General features: G+C 38.4%; 1 protein-coding gene across 1 annotated transcript; it reads left to right on the forward strand.

Moving 5' to 3' along the window:
- Window positions 1–2,260: 2,260 nt before the first annotated feature.
- On the forward strand, window positions 2,261–11,598 carry LOC308425278 (zinc finger protein 431-like; the record flags this gene model as incomplete). The annotated part of the gene is made up of 4 exons (XM_080922492.1): window positions 2,261–2,289; window positions 10,494–10,554; window positions 11,216–11,342; window positions 11,534–11,598. 4 exons carry the CDS (start codon window positions 2,261–2,263, stop codon window positions 11,596–11,598), a joined length of 282 nt encoding a protein of 93 aa, XP_080778618.1.
- Window positions 11,599–16,159: the final 4,561 nt, after the last annotated feature.

The raw sequence follows: 16,159 nt of genomic DNA on the forward strand, positions 1-16,159 counted from the left end.
AGGTATGCCCCAGATTAAAGGTGTGTAGCACCCTGTCTGGATCTGGGACTTGATTTGTTCCAGATGACCTTGAACTCAGAGATCTCTTTGCTTTAGTCTCTTGGGATTTATAGTCACTATGCCTCAAGATCTCAATGCCAAGATCCAGGTCAGAAACTTTTATCTCCCAGCCTCAAGATCTGGATCACAGGTGAACTTTCCAATTCTGGATTGTAGTTCATTGCAGATATAGTCAAATTGACAACCAGGAATGGACATTACAATCCACCTCTTGTCATCTTGACACAAATAATATCTCATGTCCACACATGAAACAATAACAAGTCCTGAATATGTCTAACATGATATAAGTATTCCTCATACAATAGCAAACACATTTGTAAATTTACAATGGGACAATGTCTCTTGGCTAACATTCATTTAGTATTTCAATTTAAATACCAATTGATGTTAAAGAAATTGGAAGAAATACAAATATCCATACAAATGTGTTCTTAACAAAATAAAACAGAAGTATTCATATTACTTTATAATCCTTGTTTCTGCAACTGGTTATGTGGCCTTAGCTGGTATTTATAACTACTTTCCACTACTACCCATTCTGTATTTTCTTCACCCTCTACAAGCACCTCAGCAGGTCTTAGCTCTTCCTGGAGGAGTGACCATACCTTCTTCATTCCTGATGGGTCTATGTCCTTTGTTATCCTGCTTGGATCAGGCTGTTGTAGTTTCCTATTGACTTTAATCAAAGGACACAGTAGTACTAAGAGACACTTTAAGGGATTTTCTGTACTCCAGACATGATCCTTCTTATCTCCATTGTGGAGAGGCAATCCAATTTCCCCATAGTAATCTGGATCTATCATCCCTTCTAACAATGTTAACCCTTCCTTAACCTGTTGCTTTAAGGGCATTAGAAGCCCAAAATGGACAGAGGGAAGTTTGAATTTCCAGTTCAGTGGAATGTTTGTTGTGGGACCTGGTAGGAACACTGCTCTGGAACCAAAACTTCTAGTCCAGCAGAACCTAGAGTTGTGGGGACAGGAAGCAAAAATTTCCCTAAAGGGTCCCTAGGAGTGATAGTGAGTAGATTTAGTCCTTTTGCCACCCCTTGATTCCTGAACCTATGGATCCATGGAAGAAACTGTACCATCTATTGCATGCTAATTAAAGTATTACTGCCTTCTGAAGAACTCAGCCCCAGTACTTTGTGCTACTGCCACCTAATTGGCACTGTAACTGTGTCTTCAAAAGGCCATTCCATCTTTCTATCAGACCAGCTGCTTCGGAATGATGGAGAACATGATTCCATGACCATGGGCCCACTACTTCTCTGACTGTGAAGTGAGTTCCTTGGTCAGAAGCAATACTGTGTGGTATACCATGATGATGGATTAGGCGTTCTGTAAGTCCACAAATGGTGGTTTAGGCAGAAGCATTATGTTCATGAAGGGCAAATCTATAACCAGAATAAGTATCTATTACAGTAAAAACAAAACATTGTCCTTTCCGTGGAGGAAATGGTCCAATTTAGTCACCCTGACACCAGGTTGCTGGCTGGTCACCTTGAGGAATGGTGCCATATCTGGGGCTCAGTGTTGGTCTCTGCTGTTGGCAGATCTGGGATTCAGCAAGCCAAGTCAGCCTTGGTGAGTGGAAGTTTGTGTTGTTGATCCCAAGCATAATCCCCATCTCGGCCACGATGACCACTGGGGAAGGAGGCTGACTGTCCACAGAACGAATCATCTTATCCACTTGATTACTGAACTCTTCCTCAGCTGATGTCACCTTCTGGTGAGCATTTACATGGGGACACAAATATCTTCACATCCTTTGCCCATTTGGAAAGATCTATCAATATACTTCTTCCCCAGATGTCTTTCTCACTAATTTTCCAATCATGATCTTTCCAAGCCCCTGACCGTCCATCCAGCCAATCAGTTGGCTACAGCCCATGAGTCAGTGAACAATTGTACATCTGGCCATTTCTTCTTCCAAACAAACTAATACCATGTGTACTGCCCAAAGTTCTGCCCACTATGAAGATTTCCCTTCACCTGTATATTTCAGGGTTGTTCCAGAGAGGGGTTGTAATGCTGCAGCTGTCCACTTCTGGGTGATGCCTGCATAAAGTGCAGAGCCATCAGTAAACCAGGTCCTAGTCGTCTCTTCGATCAGCCAATCATAGGGAACACCCCATGAGGCTATAGGTGCATGTTTGGCAGCAGATGGCATTGTAACAGGAGTAGAAACCATAGGCATGAGGAATGCCCAAGAGTGGGCTCTCAGGTAGGTCTATTTTCAATTTTCTGTGAAACTGCCAGATTGATTCCAGAGTGGTTGTGCCAGTTTGCAATCCTACCAACAATGGAGGAGTGTTCCCGTTTCTCCACATCCTTGCCAGCATGTGTTGTCATCTGAGTTTTTGTTTTTAGCTATTCTGATTGGTGTCAGGTCGAATCTCAGGGTCGTTTTGATTTGTGTTTCTCTGATGACTAAGGACTTTGAACATTTCTTTTAGTGCTTCTTGGCCATTCCAGATTTCCCTGTTGTAAATTCTCTGTTTAGCTCTGTACCCCATTTTTAAGTTGGGTTATTTGGTTTTTTTGGAGGTTAGCTTCTTGAGTTCTTATATATTTTGGATATTAGCACTCTATTGGATGTGGGATTAGTGAAGATTTCTTCCCATTCTGTAGGTTTTCAATTTGTCCTATTGACTGTCTTTTGCCTTAGAGAAACTTGTCAGTTTCATGAGGTTCCCATTTATCAATTATTGATCTTAGAGTCTAAGCCATTAGAGTTCTGTTCAGGAAATTTTCCCCTGTGTCAATGAGTGCAAGGCTCTTTCCCACTTTCTCTTCTATTTGATTCAGTGTATCTGGTTTTATGTTGAGTCCTTGATCCACCTGGACTTGAGCTTTGTGCAGGGTGATAAATATGGATCTATTTTCATTTTTCTACTAGTTAGACCACCAGTTAGACAAGCATCATTTATCGAAGATGCTTTCTTTTTTCTATTGAATGTTTTTGGCTTTTTTTTTTTTTTGTCAAAAATCAAGTGTCCATAAGTGTGTGGGCCTGATTCTGGGCCTTCAATTCTATTCCATTGATCTGCCTGCCTGTCTCTGCAGTTTTTATCATTATTGCTTTGTATCACTTTTTTAAATCTTTAATCTTTTTTTTTTGTATCATTTTGCTTTGTATCACTTTTTTATCACTATTGTTTTGAGGTCAGGGATGGTGATTTCCCAGAAATTCTTTTATTGTTCAGAATTGTTTTCACTATATTTTTTGTTATTCCATATGAAGTTAAAAACAGCTCTTTTTATCTCTGTGAAGAATTGAGTTGGAATTTTGATGGGGATTGCCATTGAATCTGTAGATTGCTTTTGTTAAGATGATAGTTTTATTATCTATGTTAATTGTACCGATCCGTGAGTGTGGGAGATCTTTCTATCTTCTGAGGTCTTTCTTCAGAAACTTGAAGTTCTTGTCATACAGATCTTTCACTTGCTTGGTTAGAGTTACTCCAAGATACTTTATATTATTTGTGACTATTGTGCAGGGTGTTGTTTCTTTAATTTCTTTCTCAGCCCATTTATACTTTGTGTAGAGAAAGTCTACTGATTTGTTTGAGTTAATTTTATATTCAGTCACTTTACTGAAGTTGTTTATCAGCTGTAGAAGTTCTCTGGTAGAATTTCTGGGATCTCTTATGTATACTATCATATCATCCACAAATAGTGATACCCTAAATTTTCTATTTGTATCCTCTTGATGTACTTTTGTTGTCTTATTGTTCTAGCTAGAACTTCTAGTACTACGTTGAGTAGATAGGGAGAGATAGCCTTGTCTTGACCTTGATTTTAGTGGGATTGCTTCAAGTTTCTTCCCATTTAATTTGATATTGGTTGATGTATTGTATATTGCTTTTATTATGTTTAGGTAAGGGCATTGAATTCCTGGTCTCTCCAATACTTTAACATGAAGGGGTAGTGTATTTTGTCAAATGCTTTTTCAGCATCTAATGAGATGATTGTGTGTTTTTATTTTTTCCTTTGAGTTTGTTTATATAGTGGATTACATTAGTGGATTTTTGTATATTGAATCAACCTGCATCCCTAGGATGAAGACTACTTGATCATAGTGAGTGATGGTTTCAACGTTTCCTTGGAGTTAGTTTTCTAGAATTTTATTTAGTATTTTTGCATTGATATTCATAAGGGAAAATGGTCTGAAGTTCTCTCTCTTTTTTTTTTTTTTTTTTTTTTGGTTGGTCCATGTTTGCAGCTGTAGCTCCTGACCTCTTTCATAGGTTTTCCATTTCCAGGATTTCCTCTATTTTTGATATCTTTATTGTCTATTTCCATTTTTAGGTCTTAGGCTGCTTTGTCCAATTCCTTCACCTGTTTGATTGTGTTTTCCTTTGGGTGATATTTTTGTTTCCTCCCTAAGGGCGTCTACCTGTTTAACTGTGTTTTCCTGTATTTCTTTAATAATTCATTTCTTTAAGTGAATTATTTATATCCTTAAAGGTCTTTATTATCTTCATGAGATGGGATTTTTAGTTTAGATTCATGCTTTTCAGGTGTGTTGTGGTATCCAGGGCTTGCTATTGTGGGGGTGTTGGGTTATGATGATGCCACAGTATATTGACTTCTGTTGGTTGTGATGTGCTTGCCTCTTGCCATCTGGTTATTACTGTGGTTGGCTGGCCTGGGTGTCTCTGTCTGGAGCTTGCCTCCTGTATCACTGGGTTGCAGCAGATCTCCTGGGAATTCTGTGGCCCTGGGTACAGCAGATCTCCTAGGAGACCTGTAGACTTGCTGGAGGGGGGGGGGGAGACTGGCACAGGTGCAGACTGGAAGGATGTGAAATAATGTACAAAGCCTCAGAAAGAGGATGTTAGTATAGACCTCAGTGACACAGAATGAATACATTGTTTGGATGGGATAAACAATATCTCATTAAGTTGACTTAATTGAGAAAACAAAGTGAAAATGAAACATGTTCAATTTGCAGCATAAATAAAAAACAATCCAAATCCATTGTTCAATTCTGTACCATGTTTTATTTTCACTCTTTGTTTTCTCAATTAAGGATTGTATATTGGCATGCCAAATAACTGACAGCATTAAGTTGGTATTTTCTACAGATATCAACTAAAATACTTAAAAGCATGTTGTGTTGTTATAGTTGATGTAAAATTGCAAATATTTATAGAGTGTGTGTTCTGATACATTTGTACATAATACAAGCAAGTATTCCATTGTACGGAGTTCTCCTAAAATGAAGCATTTGCCAGGGATTCCAGCGATTTTATCAGAATATTTTCCATGCACTTGAAAATATCATTGAGAAGCATCAGACTTGTCTAGTTCATTGCATTATATTCATGGTGGCCTAATTATGAGAATCACCTGAGTGCTTATTGTGCCTTAGAGGGAATGAGGGCTTTCTGCACAGAACCTAGCTGAAACTCACCTTCAATGAGTTCTTCTAATGTTCTTTTAGGTGGTATGTGGAGAAGAGAAATGAAATATCAAGCTTTTTGTACCAATAATTATTATAGACGTAGGAAGAAAATGTGCTATTATAGTATACTGTGAAAATGCAGAAAGTGGCTTTATATGAATGACATGAGAGCTTTCTGCCAGTGCATCCTGCTGCATGAAAAAGTAAAAATAAGGTTAAGAAACAGATTGGGTATTTTGTTTGAATTTAAATAACAGTAGATTACAGTTTGGGCAGTAATTTACAGTAAACTACAGAACAAAAAAGGAATAGACTTAAGTATGTGATCATCTCTGTGTACTCTAAATTAGATAACCTACCCTAGATAGTAACACTTTCATAGTAACTGCTTTGAAGAATGTGTTTTAACATTTTTATGTAACAGTTTGTTTATCTTTAATGCATTATAGTTAATGTAGCAATTATGTATAACATCATATTTTCATTATTTGGATAGTATCTCAAACATTGGATTTTTTTTTTTTTTTTTTTTTTTTTTTTTGAAAAGAGGCAAGGGTATTGCTTTGGAATGAAATGGGCAGAAAGCTCTGTAATCCCACATTTCAAATTTGTGAAAGCTAGCACAAGTCAATGACCTGTTTCCTGTATACTATGTATTTCACATTGCTGAGAGGAAAACTGATTTCACAGATCTAGAGTGGGCCCAAGATGAGCTTGTCATGAAAACCTGTGTTGCGGGGTATTTGATCACATTGTGTACCCCAAGATTGTGTTATATACGGACAAAAACAAACAACCTGTTTCTAGTTGTGATGTGGCTGAGCCCATAGCACACACCTTTAATCCCTGTGGCTGGAACATAAGACTGGCCCTCAGTACACACTTTTGAACTCAAACAATCAAAGTTTTAGACTGAAACACTTGTGTGTGAAAGTGATGTCTAATTGAGTGGAAAATAAAGTGACGAATCAGAGAAAGACGTGACAGAATAGGATCTGCCCACTATCAAGAGAAAAGAAAGGACAGAGAGGCAGTATAAAAGGAGCAGCACAGAGGGCGAGCAGAGGAGACAGTTTTGCCTGGAGTTTTACAGAGACAGGTTGAAGAGAAAACAAGCTAGGCACAGGTGAAAATAGAGTGAGCCAGAGAATGAGGAGGCAGAAGATTAGAACAGATTGCTAGAATTAGTTTGAGGTCAAGCAGAGCAGTTCAGGCAGAAATGAAAGAAGCCATTTTGAATAATTTATCGTGGAGAGTTTTGAGTCAGAACAGCTGAGTTCACCATCCAGCCAGAGTTCAGAAAGAGAAAGATAGGGTGAGTTTATTCGGATAAGATTTTAAAGAGGCTAAAAGCTTCCAGAACTAGGCCTAGGTTAACAATTGGAGGAAATAAGCCTCTGAGATGACAGTTATATCAGGCACATAAAAGACACTTTATAGCCCTGTGTGATGGTCCCTCTACAGAAAAGACCGAGAACTGTATCTGTCACAATCATACTGCCCCTGTCTTCACTACTTTGCTTTTCTTTGTTTCTTATTGCTTTCCTTTTATGTAAGCAACATGGAATTAATGTTTAATTGAAGATAGAATCTTCTGTCATACAATGTATCCTGACCACTGTTGCTCCTCCCTCCACTCCTCCTAGCTGCCTCCCACCTCTCCTCTCCCCTAGATCCACCCCAACTCTGTTTCCTCTTCAGAAAGGAGCAGACCTCCGAGAGAGGCAGCCAAACAGGACAAAACAAGATAGTGAAAGACAAGTGAAAGCCTTCATATGGAAGCTGGACAAGACAAGCCAAAAGAATCAGAGCTACACCTGTTCCCACTGTTAGGAGTCCAACAAAACACCAAGCTGACAGCCATACATCAGCAGAGGACCTGGCACAGACCCATGCTGACCCAGTGCTTGCCATTTAAGTCTCTGTAGGGTTCCTGGAAGTCCATACGGTGTTAGTCATGGATCCCTTCATGTCCTGGGCCTCAAGTTAAACCAAACATTGGTTGGCCCCTCAAACAAGTTTGTTACCATCATGCCCCAGCACATCTTGCAGGAAAAACCAGTTTTAGGTAGAGGGTTTTTGTAGCTGGATTGTTCAGGTCTCTTTTTCTGTAGCTGTAGGGTACCTTCTTAAGAGACTAGAACATAGGGGTGAGGCTTGACCTCTACATTCAGTGGAGCTCTGTAGACTTTGTCCTGAGTGATGGAGCCCTGCTGTCAGTTTTCAAAGAGGCAAGTTTTGTCCTATCGTCAGCATGGGTTGTTAAAGGATCTCCCAGGGACCCCCTTGGCCAACTGCTCAATGGAATGTAACACATTTCTACCATTGAACCTCTGCTATGACCTCAATGCGGTCATTCTCATAGATCTCAGGAAGTTATCATTGTTCTGGATTTCTACACTAATCCCCAAATGCTCCCTAATTCCAGACATTTCTTTCTGCAGTGTACTCTCTTCCTTCATCCCACCCCCTCCAGGCCCAAGTGATCCCTCTTGCTCCTGTTACCATCAAACCCCAGTCTACTCACAGACACTGTTGTATTTTCTCCTTTACAGGAACATGCATGTTTTCCCCCATAGTCCTCTTTACTTAACCTTTCTAGAATTGTTGAGTGTAGCTTGGATAATGTCCCTGCTGAAGTGAACACATACCATATCTCTCATTTTGGTCTGAATGACACTTAGGGTGTTTTTTTCTAGTTGTATTCACTTGCTTGTAAATTTATAATGTCATTTTAAAAAACAGCTGAACTTGCATAAATGTGACACTTTAAAAAATTTATTCTTCAGTTGAGGGAAATCTGGTTTTTCCACTTTCTGGCTACTATGAATAAATGTACTATGAACATAGTGGATCAAATGTCATTGTCATTGGATGGAGCACCTTTTAGATAGATGCCTAAGAGTGGTTTAGTTGGATCTTGAGGTTAATGGATTCTCAGGGTTCTGAGGAACCAGAATACTGAGGAAATACTATTTCCATAGAACTGTATTACTTTGCTGTCATTTGAATTATTCATCTAGCCATTCTGACATGTGTAAGATGGATTCACAAAGTAGTTTTAATTTTCAGTTTTCTGATGGCTAATATGGTGTAGATTTAAGTCTTTCCCAGCCATTTGAGATTCTTCTGTTCAGAATTCTGTATTTAGATCTATACACCATTTTTAAATTGGAATTTTTGCTTTAGAAAATCTTGTTCCTTGAATTAATCACATGTATTGTATATTGGGCCTTTTCATAATATAGATATCATTAAAAAAAAACAAAACCAAAACTTTCCTTTTCTTAGGCTGCTCTTTTGTCCAGTTTACTAGCTTTTTGCCACTTCCAGTCCATTCCAATAATTGACAAAGATAATAAACAGGGTTTACAGGATGAATGCTGACCTGTAGTTTCTTTGATACTTTTTAAAACTGTAATCTTGTAGTATTTGTTTAAAAGCCCTATAGGTCAGTGTGTGTGTGTGTGTGTGTGTGTGTGTGTGTGTGTGTGTGTGTGTGTGTGTTGTGACTTATTCACTATAATCTAATTAAATTATTGTTTCCCTAAGAAATGATACACCTTCACCTGTTCTTGTCTTCTAAACATATTTTGTTATGAGTTTATTGGGTTTTTGATAGTTTGGGGACTTTCTGTGAGAAACAGTTTTAGTTTCCTTTTCCTGATCCTGAAGACTTGCCTCTCCTCATTTCTTGGAAAATCTGTGCTTTCCTGTTCTTGCAATCAATCATCAGTGCTTGTTTTTTTGCTTCTGAAATGATTGATATGCTTAACACATTGGATTTGGGTTTGGGTTTTTAAAACTTTCTGATATATTATTGTCTGTGTGTCCTGATTAGCTTCAGTTGAGGACTTTTTAGAGCCTACAGTCATCTGAGGGAACCTCACTTGAGGACAGCCCTCATGAAAATGGCTGAATGCTGTGTCAGTGAGAGATTGTGTGGAGTGATGATGTGGGAAGGCTCTTCCACTGAGGGTGTTAGGATCCCTAAGCAAGTGGCCTGGGCTGGATAAGAGAGCTGAGCATGAGACAGTGAGCAAGCAAGAGGGCAAGCCAGGAAACAGTGTTTGTCCATGGTTTGTGCCTTCATGTTTGAGGCTTGAGTTTTCATTCTAAGCTCCCAAAATAATCTGACAGCACCAAACAAGTGAACCTGATCATTACCTGAGATGCCTTTGTTTAGAGGATTCAACCACAGCAGCAGCAGAGTAGCAAGGTACTACAGTATATATGTATGTATGTATATATATGTGTGTAATATATAAAAGTAATTTAGTGCATACAGGACAGAACCATGGAATGTTCTTGCTTGGACGAATGTGGAAAATATCATTACTTTAGATGACAAACGGCATTGAAAGCTGTAATCAGAGCTTAATCATCTTTTCTTGTACCTGGAAGATCTGAGTATTTTTCATTAATATAGACAGAAGTTCAGGTCATTGGATTTCAGTGGAAAATAGACTCTATGGGAAACTTAGCTAGAAATTATTCACGTGGTATTTTGACCCAACATCTTTCTTATTCTGCCCATACACTAAGAAATTACAGCTGGCAGAATTAAAAAATGATGGGCTGAATTCCTCGATGGGATATTGAATCTCTTAGATAAGTATTACCAGTGACTCATTCAGGGTTCCACTAAAGAATAAAACAAGGAACAAGTGAGGCAGAAATAAATGAAAAGCTTGTGGCTTACAGAGAAAAAACAGTTCTGCGGAGTTTCAGGTGTTAGCCAAATGCTGAGGCAGAGGCTTGAATTTTCAGATTATCACCATTAAAGAGAATGTCCTTGCTCAGGATTGGAAGCCTAAGAAGGTGCCTTAAGGAAAACACTCCCTTCTGCTAAACCTTCAGTTAATGGAAGAGGAAGTAGGCAAAGTGATTCCTAGGTCCTGGAAGGAACTTCATACAAAACCTGCTACATCTGTGGTCCAAGGGAGGCAGGATCACCTAAGTTCTGAAACAAGAAAGATGCAAAATTTAAGGTCATGATTCTTTCCCTGTGGTTTCAGTTCAGCACTGTTCCAGCTGTCTCTGTTTGACAGAGTGAGAGCCCCAGTGAGGGAGGACACTGTGAGTGTGCATTGTATGAACCTGTGAGGATGCAGCCTGAGTTGCATTTTGAGACCCCAAGATGTTGAGATACCTAAGCTATGAGACATCTCCCATTGAGAGAGTGGAAGAAATTAATGAGAGATGTATGAGAAGTTGCAGGGATAGGGCCATCTAACTAACCCTTTTGAAATTGAGGCCCCCTGTGTCTGAGTCAGAGCTGTGGGTTTTGTTGTTTGCCCTGCTGGGTTTCTTGCCTTGGGCCAATCCTCCCTCACTATGTACACATTTCTCTCTTTTGGAATGGGAAGGGCTATTCTGTGTCTTTGTATGTTTGAAAAACATAACTTTGCTTTTTGATTTTACAGAATGTGGCAATCAAGAGATTGTCTTGAGTCCACCCTGCCCACCTCACCCCGTGTATGTGTCTGTGTTTGTGTGTTTATTCTCTTGCAAGATATATCCTATTCTCCTAATCAAGAAATGAAGATATGAGACAGAACTGAACCTTATTATTATTCAGGTTAATTCTAAGAATACTTGGTGTTTAGATTAGAACCTCTATGTCAAGAAATAAGGAGAGGAAGCACCAGAAGTATGTGAATATATTGTCAATGAAGTATACTTTTACAGTGATGTCAATATCATGGTTTCTGTCTCACACATGTGTGGGATATTTTAGGGTACATTGACCTATGATGATGTGCATGTAAACTTCACTCATGAAGAATGGGCTTTGCTGGATCCTTCACAGAAGAGTCTCTACAAAGATGTGATGCTGGAGACCTACAGGAACCTCGCTGCTATAGGTAAGACAGTGAATTTTCTTTAATTTTTTTAAAACAAGGGAACAACTGTTTCTTTGTTACTGGTGTTCTTCTGTAATTCCAATTGAGAATGATGAAGAATGAGGTGAATAAACCAGGTTCACTGAAGATAGTAAGTTAACTGTTCCCTAATTTCTAATAATATATCATATTTTTTCTGGTACATATTTTAGGCTACAATTGGGAAGACCACAATATTGAAGGACATTGTCAAAATTCTAGAAGGCATGCAAGGTAATTTTCATTTGCAAGTCAGTATGAATATACCTCTCTCTTCCAGAACAATTAGAAGATATTCTCCTTTTGAGTAGACTTTCTCAGTGTGAGATTATACAAGTTTATAATTAGTTGGTATGTCAACTTTATTGGTAATGTATTCACAAATTTACACTGCAGAAAATTCCTATGAGTACTAGAAATGTGGAAATTATTCTTGGTTTGACCCAGTAAATGTTACAAATTCAGTATGCAAATCTAGTATATTTCATACTACAGAAAAATTCTAATGTGCTCAGTGTGGTAAAGTTTTGAGCTCTCCCAGTTCTCTTCAAATATGTGAAAAACCTCACAGTGAAAAAGGATGCTAAAAATATGAGCCATGTGGTAAATGCTTTTACCATTAAAGATATCTTCAAAGACAGAAAACAACCCAGGATGCATGGGAAACTATGTTGTAAACAAAGTGATAAGACCGTAAGATTCAATTTGTCTTAGTAACTAGACCAAGTTGTTAATTAATTGTAAAATTAATATAAAGATGCATCAATGTAAAGAATGTGGTAAAGCTTTCACATGTGCCAATTCTCTTTGCAGGCATGAAAAAAGTCATTGTGTAGAGAAAACTTCTGAATATACCAAGTGTGGAAAAGCTTTTGCATGTCACAGTTTTCCTCAAAGGGATGAAAAAATTGATACTGGAGAGAAACCCTGTGAAAGTATTCAATATGGTGAATCCTTTGCACATCACAGTAGTCTTAAAATACATAAAAGAACACATTCTAGAGAAAAACCCTGCAATTATAACCAATGTGATGAAGCCTTTTCAACACAGAGTTATCTTAGAAGACATAAAAGAAGACTTCCTGAAGAAAAACCCTATAAATGTAATGAATGTGATAAAGCCTACTTGTTGGACAGTCATCTCCAAATACATAAAAGAACACATACTAGAGAGAAACCATTTGAATGCAATCAATGTGATAAAGCCTTTGTAAGTCATAGTAGTCTTCAACGTCATAAAAGAACACATACTGGAGAGAAACCCTTCAGGTGTAATCAATGTGATAAAGCTTATTCACAAAACATTCATCTTCAAATACATAAAAGAACACATACTGGAGAAAAACCTTACGAATGTAAGCAATGTGATAAAGTCTTTGCCCGTTATACTAGTCTTGAAAGTCATAAAAGAACACATACTGGAGAGAAACCCTTCAAGTGTAATCAATGTGATAAAGCCTATTCACAAGACATTAATCTCCAAATACATAAAAGAACCCATACTGGAGAGAAACCTTATGAATGTAAACAGTGTGATAAGTCCTTTGCCTCTCATGTTCAACTTCAAAGGCATGGAATCATTCATACTGGAGAGAAACCTTACAAATGCAATCAATGTGGTAAAGGCTTTGCGTGTTACAGTAGTCTTCATAGGCATAAAAGAACACATACTGGAGAGAAACCCTTTGAATGTAATCAATGTGGTAAAGCCTTTGCATGTCCAAGTAGTCTTCGAATACATAAAAGAGTTCATACTGGAGAGAAACCCTACAAGTGTAATCAATGTGATAAAGCCTATTACCAGCAAAGTCATCTCCAAAAACATAAAAGAACACATACATACTGGAGAAAAACCCTCTGAATGTAACCAGTGTGCTAAAGCCTTTGCACTTCATAGTAATCTTCAATATAATAAAAGAACACATACTAGAGAGAAAACCTATGAATGTAATCAAGGTGGTAAATTCTATTCACAACCACATAATCTCAAAACCCTTTAAAAAATAAACCCACATACTGGAGAGAAACCCTACGAATGTAACTAATGTGATAAAGCATTTGCATGTCATGGTTATCTTCAGATATATAAAAGAACAGATACTTCAGAAAAACCTTATGGATGTAAGCAGTGTGGTAAATCTTTTGCCTTTCATGGTCAACTTCAAAGGCATGAAATAATTCATACTGGAGAGTAACCTTACAGGTTGTTCAATGTGTTAAAACCTTTGAGGTCAAAGTAGTCTTTGAATATATGAAAGAACACATAACTAATGTCTTGATTATATTCTGCTTCTCTGATGTCTTCAAAACACCCAGAAGTCCTGAGTGGTGGTAACTCTAGATGACATGAAGGTTGTTTGTGGGGAAATCAAGCATTTGCAAAGAGTTGCAGGGTATGGATAAACTATTTGGGAGAGGGAGCTTTGGATATGAAATGAAGAGGATTGAAAGGTGAGAGAGCAGTGCTTGGGGATGTACCAGAGGATAAGCTGGCTCCTACAGTATTCTCTGTATCCACTCAGCTGTGGTGGGTCAGCCCCCTCCAGGTCTTCCACTCTTTCCTTTTCTGGGCAACTGCATGTACCTGTCAGTGACAGCACCCTTAAGTCCCTGCTCTGCGGTCTCCAATTGGTCCTTAAAGCTCCTCAGTCCCCATTGTGTCATCCCTGTAGCCTGCATGGTAGGAGTAAGAATATTCTCAGAGACATTTATATCTCTCCCTGAGGCAAATATCTAGAGAAACAGTGGACTCCATGAAATTTCCCTGCATTCTCATTCTAGAAGAAGAATGATTCCTCCAGTAGAGAACAACTCTGCTGAATCTCATTGAGTACCTTTCTGGATAGAAAGGAGCTGAGAAGAGGGGACGGATTTATGGAAAGGAAAGAATTTTTTACTTGGCTCAGATTATTTCATTGTTCATAGCTCTTGCTTTTTATCTAAACCTGTTAGGATCCCAAGGATGTATTAGTTACTTTATGTCTTCATCACTGGTCAAAATTAGTCATACCAAATAAATATGTTAGTATGTTTTCAATTTTCATTAATAATTGCTTTTTTCTTTTTCATTGTTTTTTAAAAAATCTTATTCATTATTATTTTAAAGAGTTGTTTCACCATAAATCTCTGGCTGACCTGGAACTCAGTATATAGACTAGGTTGTCCTAGGACATTGGAAAGATCTCACCCTCCCTTCAGATCCTTGCCTTATATGTAGGCAAGTCAATCTACATAATTCAGTTCTTCCAGTTAGTTCATTGAGGATGAGTGGCTGAACCTGGCTGGTTAGGGTAGCCAGGACAGAAGCTCTAATCCTAACTCCAGTAACAGAAGGCTCTCTTGCAAATGCAGCTTTCTGCCTTAAAGTCCACTGTCTTCCAACGATGAGCAATGATGTTTTCTTTATTACTGAGTTTGTTATAACTTATGACAGACTGAACGGAGTTTTGTTCTTATTTTGCAGATAGTGAAACCCAGGCTCACTGAGAAAATTGGTTTTGCAATACAGTTGAGTGCAGCTGTTGATTTTACTAATCCCATCATTCCAATTAATCATCAAATGAACTTGAAACAACCTAAGACAGGCATGGTGACACGGGAAAGAGGCAGGAATTTCAGGGTTTCAAAGTCATCCAAGTTGAGAATGGCCAGTGGTATGGTAGGTGGCCCACAAAACAAGGGGAGGCTATGATTGACTCAGGCTAATTTCTATAGCCTTTCCTGCAGCTTAAGGATTTCAGGTCCATGGTGCCAGTAAGTGTTAGCTGAGGTATCTGCTACTCTGTGTTTTCTGTGGTCACTTCAGGGCCAGACCCTGGTCATTAAGGAGTCAAACTTCCCTGCAAATGGGGGGATTTGTCTAAGGCAGGGATGAGCTCCCTATTTGTGTATCCATGGCAAAGTGTTCAGCCCTGACCATATCCACACAACCAACAGAAATGAACTCAGCAGGTTTTATTCATATGATTCATATGTTTGCACACTTATACATACTTAAAAGGAAGACATTGGAAAGAAGAATTGGGGAAGGGATGGAAGAGGAGAAAGGGGAAAGGTGATGTTGTATACTTAAATAGCATGTATAAAAATAAATTTTAAGTAAGTAAAAAAAGCAGCACAGAGAGCATAGCAGTTAAGGTCACTGGTGGTTATAGAAGACACAGGTTCCATTTGAGAAACCACCTGCTAGCTCACCATGTCCTCCAACTCCAGTCCCAAATGATTAGATGCCCCCTCCTGACCTCTGCATACAGACTCATGCAGGCAAAATATTCATATCCATAAAATAAAAATAAAGCTTAAAAATGTAATTCTGTTAGGGTTGGAGAGACAGCTCAGTGTTTAAGAGCATTGACTGCTCTTCCAGAGGTCCTGAGTTTAATTTCCTGCAATCACATGGTGAGTCACACCATCTGTAATGAGATCTGATGCTGTCTTCTGGTGTTTGAAGACAATGACAGTGTACTCACAAACATTACAATATATCTTTAAAAACAATCCCTTTTAATAAAATATAATTCTTTGCAGTGATGTCATAGCCTGAGACAGACAGCAGCCAGGGCTATTTGAAATGAACTCCTTGTGGTTCTGCATGGGAGCAGCTGTGGCTTTCCTCTCAGCCAGGCTGCTCAGAGGCAAAAGCCACCTTCTTCTGAGGTTTGCTGTTTTCCAAAGTCACTGTAGCTAATTTTTAAATTATTCCTTTTGTTTTAAAATGTCAATCATTGTTTTTAAGTTTTAATTATGACTTTCTTTAAATGCATCACTGCTCTGATCTCTCATTTGTTTATTCTCTAATT

This window comes from Micromys minutus (genome assembly GCF_963924665.1).
Source record: "Micromys minutus genome assembly, chromosome: 10".
Lineage (NCBI taxonomy): Eukaryota > Metazoa > Chordata > Mammalia > Rodentia > Muridae > Micromys > Micromys minutus.